General features: G+C 40.2%; 1 protein-coding gene across 3 annotated transcripts in view; it reads left to right on the forward strand.

The window, feature by feature from the left end:
• Positions 1-19,472, forward strand: part of AOAH (acyloxyacyl hydrolase) — a 171,661-nt gene that overhangs the window by 15,384 nt on the left and 136,805 nt on the right. For all 3 annotated transcript variants that reach the window (XM_083188483.1, XM_083188482.1, XM_083188481.1), the window contains exon 2: positions 3,817-3,912. In XM_083188483.1, the coding sequence (XP_083044609.1) occupies positions 3,817-3,912 (96 nt within the window). The remainder of the gene's footprint in view (positions 1-3,816; positions 3,913-19,472) is intronic.

The following is a 19,472-nucleotide window of genomic DNA, read 5'->3' on the forward strand; positions in this document are numbered from 1 at the left end:
CGCAGCTGATCGCATATGTGTATGTGCACCATAAGGATCCGTGTCCTGTAATATTAATTTGTTGATATGCTTTAGTGCAAGTGTGTACCTAAATGCAATGTTAGTGCTGTAATAGTTGTCTAAGTTGGAGGGACAAAGTGATAATATTAAAACAGAGAGACAAATGTACAGTAGATAGCTATAATATGACATTTAAATTAGCCTATGTAAAAATGATGTCTGTGAATTTGAGTTTTGTTTACCGTTCATTTTCAGTAACAATTTATTCATGGAAATAGGGGATTGGAATAGAATTCATGAATTTAAAAATAGCAGCTCTTGTTTTAATGCATTGTACATATCTGTTTTTATTACTTTTTCTTTGAGCTTTGGAGTTTGCATTATTATCTTTTCATTCATTATTTAAAATGAATATTATACACTCGGTTTACCAAGAAAATGAATATCATAGTTAAGTTACAATTCATTATCTAACACTGAATATTAAAAATATTAAATACCTAAAGCTATGTAAATGGAAAAAGTTATATGTAAAAAGCAACAAAAAAACATGTATACATGCATGCCTGTATTGTATTTAATATGTGCAATTGTTATTTTGTGACATTTTCGAGCAGAGACTCCGCAGTGGACTGTGGCCCTTATTCAGATCTGATCGCAGTACAAATTTATTCTCAAAATGGGCAAAACCTTGTGCACTACAGGTGGGGCAGATGTAACATGTGCAGAGAGAGTTACATTTGGGTGGGGTGTGTTGAAACTGAAATCTAAATTTCAGTGTAAAAATGATGCAGCAAGTATTTACCCTGCACAGAAACAAAATAACTCACACAAATCTAACTCTCTCTGCACATGTTACATCTGCCCCACCTGCAGTGCACATGGTTTGGCGCATTTAGAGAACAAATTTGTACTGTGATCTTAATAAGGGCCTGTGTGTAGAAAGCCGCAGCCCCCACAGAAATAAAAAAACGCCCCTTGCAAAAATGCGAATGCATCGCGTATAGCGATATTTTCACATTTCCATTGCAAAAACAGAACAATTGAATAGTTTCTTCATCTGCATCAGTCTAGGGCTTCCCCTAAACTGCTCAAGAATCAAGCTGGAAGTGACACCAAAAACTCCCCCAAAAATACACCATGACATGCCTGCGTTTTCAAAAACACACCCTGAAAACGCTATGTTTACGACCCAAAATGCTGGCTTCCTGTCAATCAAACTGCGGCTACTTAGTGACAGGGCCATCTTAACAGCAGTGTGGGCCCCTGGGCAAAGCAATGCACTGGGGCCCTTACCCATTCTCCCCTCCTAGGGGTGGGGGGTGCTATCAGCAGCAGCTTTAATGTCCCATGGGTGGCAGGGGTTGCTCTATCTTCCACTCAACATGTAGGAGGACCTGGAGTAGTAACTTCTGCTAATTACTTCTTTACTGCACAGCATACTTGCCTACTTTCAAATTCACCTCTCCGGGAGAAGCCCGGAGAGGCAAAGCGTCAGGGGGGCGGGAGGAAGGCTGACATCACTTGACACCGCCCCCATGCCGGAAAACTCAGTGATTTGCGGGCCGCGGAGAGGGGGCGTGGCTTAAATGATGCAATCTCGTCATTTTTGCCCCGCCCCCTCTCCACGGACCCTCGAATTCCGGTAATTAAACCAGCGGGCATGGGGGGGGGGGGGGCTATTATCACAATTCGGGACACTTGCCTATCTTCCCGGGGGGGCGGGAGGTGGACCGGATTTCTGGGAGGCTCCCGGCCATTCCAAGAGGGTAGGCAAGACTGCTGCACAGGTGGTGGGAGGGAGAACACTAACATGTGGAAGGGGGCACTGAGCTGAATGAAGGGTCCCTTGTAAATGACTTCCAGGGAGGTAGGGGGTGTTTTATACATAGGGGAGGGTTGGATAATGGAGTGGGCTTAATATTCATCATTTTCCGGTGGAAGGGCAGCTTGTTTGAATGCAGATATCGCCATTATCTGGAAATAGAAAGTCCCAACTTTCAGGAGGTGCTGGGGTCTTGGGGATCAGAGATCAGGAGCCAGAGCAATCCATTGACAAAAATATAAAACTGTACACCAGATGTTTGGAGCTGGAGCTGGAGCAGGGACCGGCTGATGGAAGGCTGATATCTCTGGTTCTGGGCATGATAGAGACAAGCCGCTAGAGTCGGCAGAAAGGGGAGAGTCCCAAATTTTTGGAATATACTCTCAGAAAAACGCTGTCAGAGAGAACCTGAGAAATGTGCTGGGAAGTGCAATTAACAGGTCAGATGTGGACTGCTGTTTTGAAGTTGGATATCTCCAGTTCCCCAGGGCCGATTTGTAAAATTCTGGTAAAAATAGGACCCTTATACACCTGGGGCCCCTGGGCAAGTGCCCATTCAATTCAGCCCATACAAAAAGACGGCCCTGCTTAGTGACATCTATAGTATAGATATTTATATGCTATTTGGGCCCTGCACACGTGTAATGTGAATTTAGTGCATGCTCTGATTAGTGATCCATGCTGAATAAGGCCTGAATCTGGGCTTTCAGTTCCTTTGTGCATGCACAAGCTAGCAATCACAGATGCCTACACAACAAAGAATGACTTCGCCAAATCCCAGTACCAATCCAGGCCAGTATCACTCTGACATTGTAATGTTACATTTCAGGGATAATTAATACTTATCAGAGAGATGTACAGCAAGGATAAAAAATAACATTTTCTGCAGGGATTGACCAAATATGGGATGACTAATTTAAAATTTTCAGTGCTGCAGAGTAATATTTATGAATGTTTTATCATTCATGCTACTTTTCAGAATCACAAATACAGACTAGACGCACCATGTAAGGGTTCTACAGCTGCCATTTGTGGACCATGCACATAATTGTACAAAGCTGCAAAATGGGAAGGTGTTCTATGGGCTGATGGGTGACTTGGTATTCATCATTGCTTTGCCACAGGGGATACATACGGATGACCAGTGGTCAGTATGTTGACGATCAAGATACCGACGTCAGCATCCCAACAGAGGGAACCCCGACAGGGTTCAGGTAAGTATACTTACCTTACCAGCATTACCCTTACCCTTCCCACTAATATCAAACCCACATGTTTCCCAATCAGTGTACCTTGGGGTGCCACAAGACACCTGCAGGGGTGCCTCAGATTGGCGGTCGAAGACCAAAACAAATTATTTATGGTCAAAGTGATGGGCAAACCAGTGCTGGTGGCTGCCAATCATAAAATATGTGGACAATTAGAACTGTAGACCACCACTAACTCAACCAAGTACATTTTATTTAATTTCGTATGTTGTTTTTTTTTATCAATAAGAAACTTGAAAGAATGCTGATTCTCTTGGGTGGCATGATTCAAGAAACCCTAACTCCCGCTTCCCCAGATGCCGGCACACATACTCACCATTTGGGATGTCATTGGCATAGAGTGTAAACTCTAATAAAGTAATTTTGCTGGCCAAAATAATGAAAAAGTCAAAAAGGATTGGTTATTGAGCATATATGTATATATGGATTTTCATATGTTGGCGTGTCACCAAAATGCACATTTGGAAAAGTTAAGAAAAAAAAATGTTGCTATGGTACAGTAAAATGTTGAACAGAACAGAGCTCCTAATGAATACATTGAAATAAAATTATAGAATGTTCACTAAATTAGCAAGCATTGTCCTTGGAATAAAGCATTTCTGCGGAGCGCATCTTTATTTAACTGATTGAAAAGAGCCAAATATATCTCACATTATTTAAAAAAATATATCATTATTATGTGCCATCAACAAGTACATTAAATGCTCTATTATTCTTGTGCAGGGTGTACGCTTATAGTCTCTCTGGTTGAACAGCTGGCTCAAGTACATAACACATCAACTCAGAAGGGAATGGAGTTGCTGTGTACGTACCTTCCAGGTATGTGATGTTAGAATGTAATGCATTTCTGATTGTCAAAGAAATACATGATATGTAATAGATTACAATAGATGTTTTATGGGTAAACAGAAACTCCAATATTTGCAAACAATTATGTACAAATTATGGATATTATGTAAGTACTTTGCAAAGTCTCTCAAAAGATCAAAGTCGTGTTCCATTAAATTTATACTGTAGGCTGACCAATTACCATTTTATATATGAAATAAGGTGCTCATACACGGTGCGATGCACTCATCGAATCGCACCCATACATTGCACTGTGTATGGTCACCATTACCCTTTGACAATGTCAGCTTTATCACAGGTATCTGATTCATTTCATAGTTTTTCACAGTACAAACAGTGAATTTATATATTACAGTCATACAACATCTTGGTGTATTATCTCATATCACATTGATTTTCTTTATACAAATTCACACAGGACAACATTGCCAAAACTTAAGAAGACGAACAATTTACTCAAAAAAAAAAAAAAGAAACCCAAAAATACAAATACACCTGGATTGAATACCCTCACACTCTCCACCCCTTTCCTAACTTTCTGTACGGCCCCTTACTCATATCTATAGAGCCTATTTGGTAACATGTACTTAATATTTTCTCATATGTTATCCCTCATGATTATTTTGGTGTCATATGACTGCCCCCTTCAATGCCCGTGTGTATACGGTGGAGGGAGGTCGTTATATTCTAACCATGGGGCCCAAGTTTTACTAAATATTGCAGGTTTATCTTCAACCACACTAGCTAAATATTCCAGGTGATATGTATCCCATATTGCTGCTGTTATCGCTTGCTTAGATGGTATCTTTGTTGATTTCCAGTGATAGGCAATCTTTATCTTTACTGCCCCACACATGAACCATATTAGTTTTTGCTGATGGTTTAATATCCCTGGAATATTTTGAGGCAATAAATAGTAATTGGGTCCTACTGGTATTTGGATTCTTAAGACCTTTTTAATTAAATCTTGTAAAAATAACCATATCCCTCTAATTTTGGGACAGTCCCAAAAAATATGGGTCATAGTGCCCCTTCTCCCGCAATCCCTCCAACAATTTCCGGACATATTTGGATACATTTGTGCCAGTCTTGTAGGTGTCCTATACCACCGTGTGTACATCTTATATGCACTTTCCCTATATCTAATTGATGGGGATACTGATACTATGTTTTGTTTAATTTTTTCCCAACATTTGTCTTCTATCCGAATTCCCAACTCTTGTTCCCAGGCCAGTTCATGTGCTACTCTTCTCGGGTTATCGTGATTAAGTAGTAGTTTATACACTATTGAAATAAGGCCTTTAGAGGTGGATCTTTTATAGCAAAGAGTCTCTACCACCGTTTTCTTCCCCTGATTATATCCACCCACTATCAATCCATGGAAACTCCTCAGTTGCAAGAATTGATAAAAACAATGTGAGGGTAGCCCGTATTTCTCTTGTAGCTCTCCAAACGGTGGGAACACTTGTGATTCTACAATTTCATTAAAAAATAGGAAATCTTTCCCTGTCCAGTCCTTAAAGTATAATTTATCCTTTCCTGCTGGGAATCTAGGGTTATCTCTTATGGGTATTAATTTTGGGGGGTTGGTAATTAGTTCATATCGTTTTGTAATTCTGTCCCAAATATTCAATGTAAATGCTACCGTAGGGAAGTTACTTGTCATGACGGGTCTAAGTTTACGTGGTATCCATAACAATGTTGATATTGACTGCATTTGGAGTAATTCGGACTCCACCTGTACCCATCTTCGCAACGTTGGGTTAGAATGCCACAATATTGCCTGTGCCAAATGCGTAGCTAAATAGTACATTTGAATATTTGGGACCCCTAATCCACCATTTTTGCCACCCTTTTGTAAAATTTTCAATCTTACCCTCGGTTTTTTCCCCGCCCACAAAAATCGAGTGAACATTTTGTGCAAATTCTTTATCATGCTGATGGAGAGTATAACTGGAAGGGCCTGGATCAAATATAGTAATCTCGGAAGTACATTGATTTTCAGAGCGTTAGCCCTCCCAGACCACGATATATACATCTCTGACCACCTAGTTATATCCTTTTGTATATCATTAATCAATCTAGGGTAATTTGATTGAGATAACTTGTTATAATGTTTTGTTAGAAATATTCCCAAATATTTCAAATGGTGTTTTTTCCAAACAAATTGGTACATCCCAGCTATCCTATTTTTAATTTCTTGAGAAAGATTTATATCTAAAACTTCAGTCTTGGATCTATTTATTTTGAAGTTCGAGATATCTCTAAATTCCTGCAGGATCTGGAAAAGAGGTTCAAGAAGAAAAAGAATTGCACTGTGGATGCACACCTGAAGAAAAGAATATTTCAAAAAGAGTAGAGATATTCTATTTTGGTTTTTAAAATTTTTTTTAACTTTATTGGTTTAATTCAAGGTAAAAAAGGGGAGATAGACCTGTCGGGATTTTTTAACATATAGAATCCGTGTGGTGATCTTCCCTTGGTACTTGTGATATTTTCAAAAAGAGATTAAAATACACATACAAACATACAACACATAGTGTACTGTGCTAATGCACAAAAAAGATAGAAATGGTGAATAAAGGGATTAAAAGAGTTCCCCTTTTGCTGGCTTACAGAAAGATGTTGTGTCTGAGTTAGGTTCTTTTCCTGAGGTACTCAGGTATTTTATATATCACCCTTTTTCGGGGTTTTGTACCTCCTAGGTTTACTAGCCCCCTCTCACAGGGTTTTGTAAATCCTTTTCATAGAATTATGGCCTCCTAGATTCACTAACCCCCTCTCACCGAGTTTTGTGAATACTAGGAGTGATTTTTAAGGTTTTTATGTCACCTTAATCGGAGTATTATTTCCCAGGCAGTTTTATTACTGTATTTCTGGTCTCCTTTTAAGGTGATTGACTACCATCTGATTATATATTATTTAGTATACTGTTTGTTTCCAGAGAGATTTATCTCTGACTTCAAAATGATGCAGATTTTATATCCAATAGTTGCATAGGTCACACAAAGATTCTGTTATTATACGGTAATTTTGTATGCAGGTTTATATACAGTGCAGCTCTCTCTCACTGAGCTGTATACTGTTTATGTTTTTCTATCTGCGCTATAATGCCCTTAGGAGGGTTATTTTATGTGGATTATGGTGACTCCAATATTTAGCTGTTGTGATGCCTCTCACTCACACTGAGTAGCATTCACTAGTATTTGCAATACCGGGGTTGAATTCCCTTAATTGGAGTTGATGTGGTGGTTATATCTCAAAGGTGCTGCTCACTCTCACTGAGTTGCACCTCCCACTGTTCTGATATTGGGGTTAATTCCCTTTTTCTCAGTAGGTCACCACTATGGTGTACTTCTATCGATTTGGTCATATAGTGGTCCAATCTGCAATACCGGGGTTGAATTCCCTTAATTGGAGCTGGTGTGGTGGTTCTATCTCAAAGGTGCTGCTCACTCTCACTGAGTTGCACCTCCTATTGTTCTGATATTGGGGTTAATTCCCTTTTTCCCTCAGTAGGTTACCACTATAGTGTACTTTTATCGACTTGGTCATATAGTGGTCCAATCTGAACCAAGTATTGGGGTTAAAATTCCCTTGATTGTTTTTATCTGGTCACACAAATATCCACTTTTTTATATAGAAATAGCACTTTTCTCTGTGCAGGTTTTTGAGTGCAATATAGCTCTCTCTCACTGAGCTTATTTGCTACTCAAATAACTGCACCCTCTGGGCTGATATGCTCTTATGGCTTATACCTGCTACCGTTTGTAATATTGAGGTTTTAATTCCTCCAATTTGGAATATTTTTACAGTACGACCCTCTCTCACAGAGCCATTACTGTAATATATATGAGATATCAATATTGATCATATGATATTATTTTGAGTGTAAATACAAGTGCAGGATAGCTCCCTCTCACTGAGCTATTTGCTATTTACACTCAAAATAGATAGAACCACCACACCAGCTCCAATTAAGGGAATTCAACCCCGGTATTGCAGATTGGACCACTATATGACCAAATCGATAGAAGTACACCATAGTGGTGACCTACTGAGAAAAAGGGAATTAACCCCAATATCAGAACAGTGGGAGGTGCAACTCAGTGAGAGTGAGCAGCACCTTTGAGATATAACCACCACATCAACTCCAATTAAGGGAATTCAACCCCGGTATTGCAAATACTAGTGAATGCTACTCAGTGTGAGTGAGAGGCATCACAACAGCTAAATATTGGAGTCACCATAATCCACATAAAATAACCCTCCTAAGGGCATTATAGCGCAGATAGAAAAACATAAACAGTATACAGCTCAGTGAGAGAGAGCTGCACTGTATATAAACCTGCATACAAAATTACCGTATAATAACAGAATCTTTGTGTGACCTATGCAACTATTGGATATAAAATCTGCATCATTTTGAAGTCAGAGATAAATCTCTCTGGAAACAAACAGTATACTAAATAATATATAATCAGATGGTAGTCAATCACCTTAAAAGGAGACCAGAAATACAGTAATAAAACTGCCTGGGAAATAATACTCCGATTAAGGTGACATAAAAACCTTAAAAATCACTCCTAGTATTCACAAAACCCGGTGAGAGGGGGTTAGTGAATCTAGGAGGCCATAATTCTATGAAAAGGATTTACAAAACCCTGTGAGAGGGGGCTAGTAAACCTAGGAGGTACAAAACCCCGAAAAAGGGTGATATATAAAATACCTGAGTACCTCAGGAAAAGAACCTAACTCAGACACAACATCTTTCTGTAAGCCAGCAAAAGGGGAACTCTTTTAATCCCTTTATTCACCATTTCTATCTTTTTTGTGCATTAGCACAGTACACTATGTGTTGTATGTTTGTATGTGTATTTTAATCTCTTTTTGAAAATATCACAAGTACCAAGGGAAGATCACCACACGGATTCTATATGTTAAAAAATCCCGACAGGTCTATCTCCCCTTTTTTACCTTGAATTAAACCAATAAAGTTAAAAAAAAATTTAAAAACCAAAATAGAATATCTCTACTCTTTTTGAAATATTCTTTTCTTCAGGTGTGCATCCACAGTGCAATTCTTTTTCTTCTTGAACCTGTACTCCAATCCTATTGCCCGGATAGCACCCGCTGCCTAACAAACAGCATTTAAAGGCCAATCCCCAAATAAAATACAGGGGACATTTCAAATAAAAAGTGTGTGCGGACTCCTAATTCCCCTTCCCCCACCCCCCCTATTGCAGGATCTGGAAAAGGACAGGCAGAGAACCCATTGGATTTGTCAACGTCATCAAAATGTCATCTGCATACAATGAAATTTTGTATGCTTCCTTTCCTATTTCTATCCCCCTAAGAGCTTCCTCTCTCCGTATTTTAAGGGCTAGAGGTTCGATAATGAGGGCAAAAATTAATGGTGATAACGGGCACCCCTGCCTCGTACCATTTTTAATGAAAAATGGCATAGAATTAATTCCGTTTGCCACTACTGTCGCCGTCGGACTTGCATATAACGCATTCAAGCCTACCATAAAGGGGCCCTCAAACCCAAATCTACTTAATGTATGATTCATGTACGACCATGAGACCCGGTCGAAGGCCTTCTCGGCATCTAGACTCATAACCAGTGTAGGTTTTTTTAATCTATCCACATAATCTATAAGGCTAGTAGCTTTTCTGATATTTTCGCATGCTTGCCTGTCTGGGATGAAACCCACCTGGTCGGGGTGGACCAGTTGAGCAATCACCCCAGACAGGCGATTTGCCAGTATCTTTGAAAATATCTTGATATCTACATTTATCAATGATATGGGACGGTAGCTTCCACATAGTGTTGGATCTCTTCCTGGTTTTGGTATTAGGATAATCTCGGCCTTCATAGACTCTGACTCGAAACTCCCCCCCTCTAGTATTCTATTGTATAGAGTTTTTAAATGTGGGATTAGTAGAGCCCCAAATTTTTTATAATAAATGGCTGATAAGCCGTCCAGCCCTGGAGCAGACTTATTTTTTAAATTTTTGATTGCTCCACTAATCTCTTCACTAGAAATTTCCTTATTCAAATATTGTCGTTCTGATTCCGTTAGCTGCGGGCACGTAAGTGGCGCAAAGAACTTAACCATCTTACTTTGAGCTAACTCCTCATGATCTATTATAGGGATATTATATAAGTCCTGATAATACGTTCTAAAATGTTCTGCCATTTTTTGGGGATCATATATTGGGTTGTTCTGAGAGTCTTTTATAGTTAAGATGCGATTACGCTGCCTACGTGCCCGGAGTCTCGTGGCCAATAATGCGTCCGCTTTGTCTCCCTTTGCATAATATTTATAATGTAACCACTTCATTGTTTTAGCTGCTTTTGCAGACTGTATTTGATAAAGTTGACTTCTTAAATTCAAAAGTCTGCTATATATACTTTTTTTGGGTTGCTTTGGTGCAAAAGGGTTAGATTTTCTATCTGCTGCTCCAGATCCCGGCAAGCTTTTTGATCTTTTAATTTTTGAGAGTTGGCCAGCGATATAAATTGTCCTCTAATTACCGCTTTATGAGCTGCCCAGACCATTGAGGGGTCCATTTCTTCTGTGCAATTAATATTAAAATATTCTTTCAAATGGGTTTCTATCTGACTTACAGTATATGTTCTTTTTTCAGCAAAAGGGCTGAATTTAACCTCCATTTGCTCTGAAAATGGGCTCTCTTTATTAACTTTAAAGTCATTAAGACCTCACAATGATCTGTCCATACTACCGGATGGCTTTTTACTTCCAACAACTCAGGAAGAACTCCTGTATTTATTAAAAATAGGTCCAATCTGGAGTATATTTTATGTGGAATAGAGAAGTGGGTATAATTATATTCCGTGGGATTCAAAATTCTCCATGCGTCAAATAGGTTATTTGCTGTAATTACCTCTATCAGCCTTTGTGACTCTTTAACTGTATTTCTACTTGGGGGAGTAACACTCCTTCTATCATTCACTATATCTGGTACTGCGTTAAAGTCCCCACCTATTATGATTCTACCCTTCTCAAGTTTATTTAACTGGCTCAAAAATTCCTTGTAGAACTTTCCCTGCTCTTGATTAGGGACATAGACAGACGCTAATGTCAATGGGGCTCCATTTATATTTATCACTACAATACTAAAACGGCCCAATGTATCCATGTATGTCTGCTCTATCTTAAACGCCAATGAACTATGTAATAAAATTGCTGTGCCTTTAGTTTTCTTTTTAGATGTCGAGTAAAAGACAGTGGGAAAAGCACTTGAAGTCAAAGCCGGATGTTGTATTTTAAAATGCGTTTCTTGCAGAAGAATAATTTGTGCTTTTGACTTTTTAAAGTGCTGAATTGCCATTGTCCTTTTACGTGGCGAATTTAACCCATTTACATTGAGCGATAATATTTTCAACGCCATACCCTCTCTCCCGTATTATTACTGATGTACCAGGGGTAGACATGGTTCGCATTCAATCCTCGTGACAAATAACAATAATAAAAAAGACAAAAACACAAAAAACTTAAACTCCAATACATAGTATTCTGAGAAAATACTATACAAAAATATTTGACACAACATATGACGAAATATCGTCTTTTTAACCAAAAAAAAAACGCCATAAGGTCTCCAATATGGCTTCCCGCAACTATCCGGACACTGGCCATTTTTTTTTTGGACAGTGTCCCATAATTGCTTGGGTTGGGGGGAGAATAAGCCGACCATTTCAGACGGGAGACCCCCCTTTGAATACATATACACTCATTGTTTCTATAACTATAATAACCTACTTGACCTCTTATCCCCTACAGGGGTATAAATAGGGTAAACATCCTAAAGCCTGCCCTGTTAATCCTCACAGGGGAAAAAAAAGGGATAATAAGAAGAGCGTTGTAAAGGTGGGAGGAGTAAGCAGAAAGAGAGAGAGAGAGAGAGAGAGAAGAAAAAGAAAAAAAATGAAAAAGAAAAAACAGAGAGAATAAAAAAAAATTATAATAATAATTATATTTCTAGGATGCGTTAAGTGTGTGTTTGTGTTATTGTGTGAATGTGAAAGGGAAAAAAATAAAAATTATTTCTAGGATACATTAAATATGTGTTTGTGTTATTATGTGAGTGTGTAGGAGGAATAAAAAAAAAAAAAAAAAAAGATTAAGAAAATATACTAGTGAGACAATAAGAGAGCACCAAAAAAAGGGGGCTCATATACTCTAACTGTGTGTATTACTGTGAGTATTAGCGTGTTCGTGTCTTCCTAATTCTAACCGACCATTTTCTATTATGCTCAGGATGTATTTAACCCCTTCCCGACATTTGACGTATATATACGTCATGGCCGGGATGTACTTCCCGACACATGACGTATATATACGTCATGACTTCAAAGTGCCACTGCGTCTAGAGACGCAATGACAGAGGGACGATGTCTGCTGTCCCTGACAGCAGACATGTCCCTGCATGCCCAGGGGGGGCGTCGATGCCGCCCCCCCGTCGGCGATTGCTGTGATTGGCTGTTCAATGTGAACAGCCATTCGCAGCATTTTCCTGTGTTACCGGCGAATCAGACGCTCGGTAACACAGGTGTCAATCACCGCCGGGTGTGAGGGGGCATGAGGGGGTCATCGGTGACGACGACACCTCACCCCACCTGCCCCCGACGGACCAATCACAGCCAAGGCGCGCCATTTAAACTAACGGTGACTGCGCTGCAGACGCCATTCCGGTCTGGAATTGCGTGCAGAGCGGTCACCGGCCACTCTGTCGTGATATACATACCTGAACCTTGCCTGATACTTACCTGATCACCGCTGATCACCGCTGGTAGCGTGCTGCCAGCAGTTGGATGCTTCCTGGATCTTGTGACTTCCTGTGTCCTGCTGCTGCAGTGTCATAGAGTCACAGATCGTGAGAGATAGTCAGAGATAGTCAGATATAGTGAGAGAGAGTGATAGAGAGTGATAGAGAGTGCTATATTTTGTGTCTGCTGCACCCCTTTTGTGCTGATCAGTATATCTGTGCTGATCAGCAACTTTTTTTTTTTTTTTTTTTTTTTTTTTATATATATACCTGTCAGTTGCACCAAAGGTTGTGCTGCCTGTGCAACTGACTGCTGCCCCCCCCCCTTTTGTGCTGATCAGTTTAAATTAATTAACTGATCAGCAACTTTTTGGGGGTCCAGGTTTTTTTTTTTTATATATACCCTGTCAGGTTGCACCCACAGTTGTCTGCCTACTGCCCCTCACTGCTAATCAGTGTCGCATCACTGCATCACTGATCTGCAGTTTTTTTTGGGGGGGATTGCAGTGGGGTTTTGTTTTTACACCCACGTTGCTTTTGTGGGTGCTTTTTTGGGTGTCCTGTGGCCGCTGATCAGTGACGTACATCACTGAACAGCATTTTTGGCACAGGGTTGATATCATTTTTTTTCTGCAGTTTTTTTAAATTGTTTTTTTTTTTTGGAGAGTGCTGTGGTTTATTACACCCACGTTGCTTTTGTGGGTGTCCTGTGGCCGCTGATCAGTGACGTACATCACTGAACAGCATTTTTGGCACAGGGTTGATATCATTTTTTTTCTGCAGTTTTTTTAAATTGTTTTTTTTTTGGAGAGTGCTGTGGTATTTTTTTTTTTTATTGTTTTTACACCTGTTGCCTTTGAGCGCTGTTCAGTGACGGACGTTACTGACCAACATCTGTGCTCAATTTTTGGCGCAGGACCTTTTTTTTTTTTTTTTAACCCCTTCAATTTTTTATTTTTTTTTATTGGGATCAAATTCCTGTATAAAGTATTTTTTTTTCTGCACTACATACACACTACACACTACATACCCCCCGTGTTGAAATAAAGTTTGTACCCCCCCAACACTATACACGTGTTGAAACATTACACTTACAGAAACACAAAAATAAAAATGTCATCCCAGTCATCCAGAAGAATGTATTCAGCGGAGGAGGCATATGCCATGCTTGCCTCTGACTCTGACACAGCCAGTGATGCAAGCGGGGAATTTGAAGGATTCGTCTTAAGCTCCTCTTCCTCCTCTAGTGATGATGGACCCCCTCAAAGACGCCCCTGTAGAGCAGCTGAGACCCCCCCCCCTTCAAATGATTGATCCCGTATGGACCCCACCACCAGACAATTTTGAGCCCCAGGTTCCTGAGTTTTTGGCCATCCCAGGAATCCAATTTGATTCAACAGGTCTCAGAGACATTGACTTTTTCAAATTATTTTTCTCTGATTTTATAAATTTAATGGTGGACCAAAGTAATTTATATGCCCAGCAGTTTATTGCTCAAAACCCCACGTCATCATTTGCTAGGTGGACCCCTGAAGATGCAGTAGAGATGATGACGTTTTGGGGTCTGGTGTTACATATGGGCATAGTAAAAAAGCCAGAAATTAGGCAATATTGGAGTACAGATGTTCTGTACAGCACCCCACTTTACCGTATGGCCATGACTCGGACTCGTTTTGAGATAATCCTTAAATTTTTACATTACACCGATAATGCACAGTGCCCACCCAGAGATGATCCCACCTTTGACCGGCTATTCAAAGTTAGGCCGGTCATTGATCATTTCAGTGCCAAATTTGCAGAGATGTACATCCCTGAAAAATTTATTTGTATCGACGAGTCCTTATACATTTTAAAGGAAGGGTTAAATTCCGCCAGTACCTTCCCAGTAAGAGGGCAAGGTATGGCATAAAAATGTATAAGCTGTGTGAAAGCACCTCAGGGTACACCCACAGGTTTAGGGTATATGAAGGGAAGGACTCAAGAATTGAACCGCCAGAATGCCCCCCCTCCCTCGTAGGTGTTAGTGGAAAAATTGTCTGGGATTTAGTGCACCCCTTCCTGGATAAAGGTTATCACCTCTATGTGGATAACTTTTACACTAGCATCCCCCTGTTTAAGGCCCTTGGTTCAAGAGGTACAGCAGCTTGCGGTACTGTGCGCAAGAACCAAAGAGGCCTCCCAAAAACGCACGTTGCCCAATTACTGAGAAGGGGTGAAAGCAGGGGACTATGCACCGAAAATATGTTGTTGGTCAAATATAAGGACAAGAGGGATGTCCTTATACTGACAACAATTCATGGAGACAGTACCACCTCCATCCCTGTACGAGGTACCAGTACCCACACCTCAAAACCTAATTGTATCCTAGATTACAATAAGTACATGGGCGGAGTGGATCTTTCAGATCAGGTACTGAAGCCGTACAGTCCCCTGCGGAAAACAAAAATCTGGTACAAGAAGCTGGCCGTGTATATCATCCAGATGGCACTGTATAACGCTTACGTGCTATTCCATTCTACCAGCCAGAGGGGGACATTTATGCACTTTCAAGAGGAAGTCATAAAGGGCCTAATATTTGGGAACCAGCAGGCAGAGGGCCCCAGTACTTCTAGTACTGGCCCCCGTATTGTACCAGGGCAGCATTTTCCTAACGAAATCCCCTCCACTGCAAGAAAGGGCAGGACACAAAAAAGGTGCAAAGTTTGCTATAAAAAGGGAATAAGAAAGGATACTATTTTCCACTGTGAAACTTGCCCCGACAAACCCGGCCTATGTATAAAGGAGTGTTTTAAAATATACCACACATCTATGGATTATTAGGTTCATCATTTCACCGTGCTTCGGGGGTCTTGCTAATGCCACATAGCACCCACCATTCATTCCACCAGAATCTGAGCTGCAAAATCCAAAAATCACTCCTTCCCTTCTGAGTCCTGCCATGCACCCAACTGGTATTTTTTGGTCACATATGAGGCATTGCCATACTCGGGAGAAATTGGGGCACAGATTTTGGGGTGCTTTGTCTCCTTCATTCCTTGTGAAAATGACAAATTTGGAGCCAGAACTGCATTTTTGTGTAAAAAATGTAATTTTTCATTTGCACAGCCCAGTTGTATCAAAATTGGTGAAACCCCTGGGGGTTTGAAATGTACACTATACCCCTAGATGAATTCCCTGAGGGGTGTAGTTTGCAAAATGGGGTCACTTGTGGGGGGGTTCCACTGTATTGGTGCTTCGGGGGTCTTGCTAATGCGACATAGCACCCACCAACATTCCACCAGAATCTGTGCTGCAAAATCCAAATATCACTCCTTCCCTTCTGAGTCCTGCCATTTTTTGGTCACACATGAGGCATTGCCGTACTCGGGAGAAATTGGGGCACAGATTTTGGGGTGCTTTGTCTCCTTCATTCCTTGTGAAAATGAAAAATTTTGAGCCAGAACTGCATTTTTGTGTAAAAAATGTAATTTTTCATTTGCACAGCCCAGTTGTATCAAAATTGGTGAAACCCCATGGGGTTTGAAATGTACACTATACCCCTAGATGAATTCCCTGAGGGGTGTAGTTTGCAAAATGGGGTCACTTGTGGGGGGGTTCCACTGTATTGGTGCTTCGGGGGTCTTGCTAATGCGACATAGCACCCACCAACATTCCACCAGAATCTGAGCTGCAAAATCCAAAAATCACTCCTTCCCTTCTGAGTCCTGCCATGCACCCAAATGGTATTTTTTGGTCACATGTGAGGCATTGCCGTACTCGGGAGAAATTGGGGCACAGATTTTGGGGTGCTTTGTCTCCTTCATTCCTTGTGAAAATGACAAATTTGGAGCCAGAACTGCATTTTTGTGTAAAAAATGTAATTTTTCATTTGCACAGCCCAGTTGTATCAAAATTGGTGAAACCCCTGGGGGTTTGAAATGTACACTATACCCCTAGATGAATTCCCTGAGGGGTGTAGTTTGCAAAATGGGGTCACTTGTGGGGGGGTTCCACTGTATTGGTGCTTCGGGGGTCTTGCTAATGCGACATAGCACCCACCAACATTCCACCAGAATCTGAGCTGCAAAATCCAAAAATCACTCCTTCCCTTCTGAGTCCTGCCATGCACCCAAATGGTATTTTTTGGTCACATGTGAGGCATTGTCGTACTCGGGAGAAATTGGGGCACAGATTTTGGGGTGCTTTGTCTCCTTCATTCCTTGTGAAAATGACAAATTTGGAGCCAGAACTGCATTTTTGTGTAAAAAATGTAATTTTTCATTTGCACAGCCCAGTTGTATCAAAATTGGTGAAACCCCTGGGGGTTTGAAATGTACACTATACCCCTAGATGAATTCCCTGAGGGGTGTAGTTTGCAAAATGTGGTCACTTGTGGGGGGGTTCCACTGTATTGGTGCTTCGGGGGTCTTGCTAATGCGACATAGCACCCACCAACATTCCACCAGAATCTGAGCTGCAAAATCCAAAAATCACTCCTTCCCTTCTGAGTCCTGCCATGCACCCAAATGGTATTTTTTGGTCACATGTGAGGCATTGCCGTACTCGGGAGAAATTGGGGCACAGATTTTGGGGTGCTTTGTCTCCTTCATTCCTTGTGAAAATGAAAAATTTGGAGCCAGAACTGCATTTTTGTGTAAAAAAAATAATTTTTCATTTTCACTGCCCAGTTGTACCACAATTGGTGAAACCCCTGGGGGTTTGAAATGTACACTATACCCCTAGATGAATTCCCTGAGGGGTGTAGTTTGCAAAATGGAGTCACTTGTGGGGGGGTTCCTAACTTTTAGCATCTTATGGTGCCTAGAAACCTACATGGTGCCTAAAAAATAATCTCATAAAAAGGAGGCTCCAAAATCAAGTAGGTGCTCCTTCTATTATGAAGCCTGTGGTTTGGTCAACGTGCACACTAGGGCCACATATAGGATATTTATGAAAACAAAAGAATTGGGGGAATCAATTTTTAGTCACATTTCTCTAGTAAAATCTACTGTGTTCCTTAGAAAAATGTATTAAAATTGCAAATCTGCAAAAAAAATGAAATTTTGAAATTTCACCTACACTTTGTTTTAATTCCTGTGAAACACCTAAAGGGTTAACAAACTTCCAAAATGCTGTTTTGAATACTGTGAGGGGTGCAGTTTTTGAAATGGCATCATTTATGGGGGTGTCTCACATACAAGTCCCTCAAAGTCACATCAGAACTGAACTGGTCCCTAAAAAAATCAGTGTTTGAAATTTTCTTGAAAATTTGAGAATTTGCTATTCATATTTTAAGCCTCCTAGTGTCCAAAAAAATTAAAAGGATGTTGAAATAATGATGGAAACATAAAGTAGACATATGGTCTATGTTAGTTATTAACTATTTTGAGTGGTATGATTATTTGTCTCACAAGCAGAAAATTTAACATTTTGAAAATTGCTAAATTTTCCATTTTTTTACGACATTTTGGTATTTTTCACAAAAAAACACAGACTGTATCGACCCAAATTTACCACTAACTTGAAGTACAATGTGTCACGAGAAAATAATCTCAAAATCACTGGGATAAGTAAAAGCAAAAAAAAGTTATCCCCACTTAAGTGATACCTGTCAGATTTGAAAAAAAGGGCTCTGTCAGGAAGGCAAAAACAGGCTGCGGCGGGAAGGGGTTAAAAGAGTGAAAGAGAGGTAGAAGAAAAAAAAAAAAAAATTATCTAATAATATCTAAGTCTCTCCTCTCTCTCTAATCTGTTCTAACATTTATTTATCTCTTTTCCTAAAGAAAAAACAATTTTCATGACCCTTCATAGAAACATCTAACTCTCCTCCTTGCCAGCGATATCTTTTAAATTAGAACAAGTCCTATTTTAGGTTGTCCATTTTGATTAATTAAAGGCCTTTTACGCTACAGTCCTTCATGAATCCTCAAAAAAGGAATAAAAAACAAAACAAGAAACTGTAAGCTCTCCTTATGACTTCGACCATTCTGGCCTTGGTGGAGTTTTCTCTAAACCCTGTTCAGGGTCAGTTTGTGGCTGTAAAGGATCAGAGATAATGCCCATCTGCTTCAGAGTCACTAAACCTTCCTCCACCTTTTTTATAATACATCTTTTTCCTTCATGCACAAATTGAAGTGAGAAGGGGAAACCCCATCTGTATGAAATCTTCTGCCCCTGTAAGATTTTTGTCACCTGCCCCATTTCTCTTCTTTTCCTCAAAGTAGAGGGGGCTAGGTCCTGAAAAATAAGCAGGTGAGAGTCCTTGTAGTTAATCGGGTCCATCTTTCTACACGCTTCCAGAAAACGGTTCCTAATATGAAAATAATGCATGCGCAGAATCACATCTCTGGGGGGCAAGTCAGGGGCTGGCCTGTTCCGCAGTGCTCTATGAGCTCGGTCTAAGAGCAGTTCCTCCTCTTTGTATTCTGGAAGAATGGATTTGAAAAAACCTTTTAAATACGCTGGGAGCTGGGCATCATCAATACTTTCCGGAATGTTCCTTATACGTATATTATTTCTACGTGACCGATTTTCCAATTCCTCTATCTGATCATGCATTACAGTTACTTCAGACTTTAAATCTATAAGCTCTCTCTGTAGTATCTCTTGATAGTTACAAGTTTCATCTGTTTTTCGTTCCAAAGTATCTATGCGTGTCCCTAATGAGCTTATTTCTGATTTCAATTCCTGCACTGCAGCATGTAGTTCTACTTTAAATGTAGTAATTAATCTCTGCGCAAGCATTTCATACTGGT

Source organism: Crinia signifera, chromosome 5, assembly GCF_055691185.1.
Source record: "Crinia signifera chromosome 5, ASM5569118v1, whole genome shotgun sequence".
NCBI lineage: Eukaryota > Metazoa > Chordata > Amphibia > Anura > Myobatrachidae > Crinia > Crinia signifera.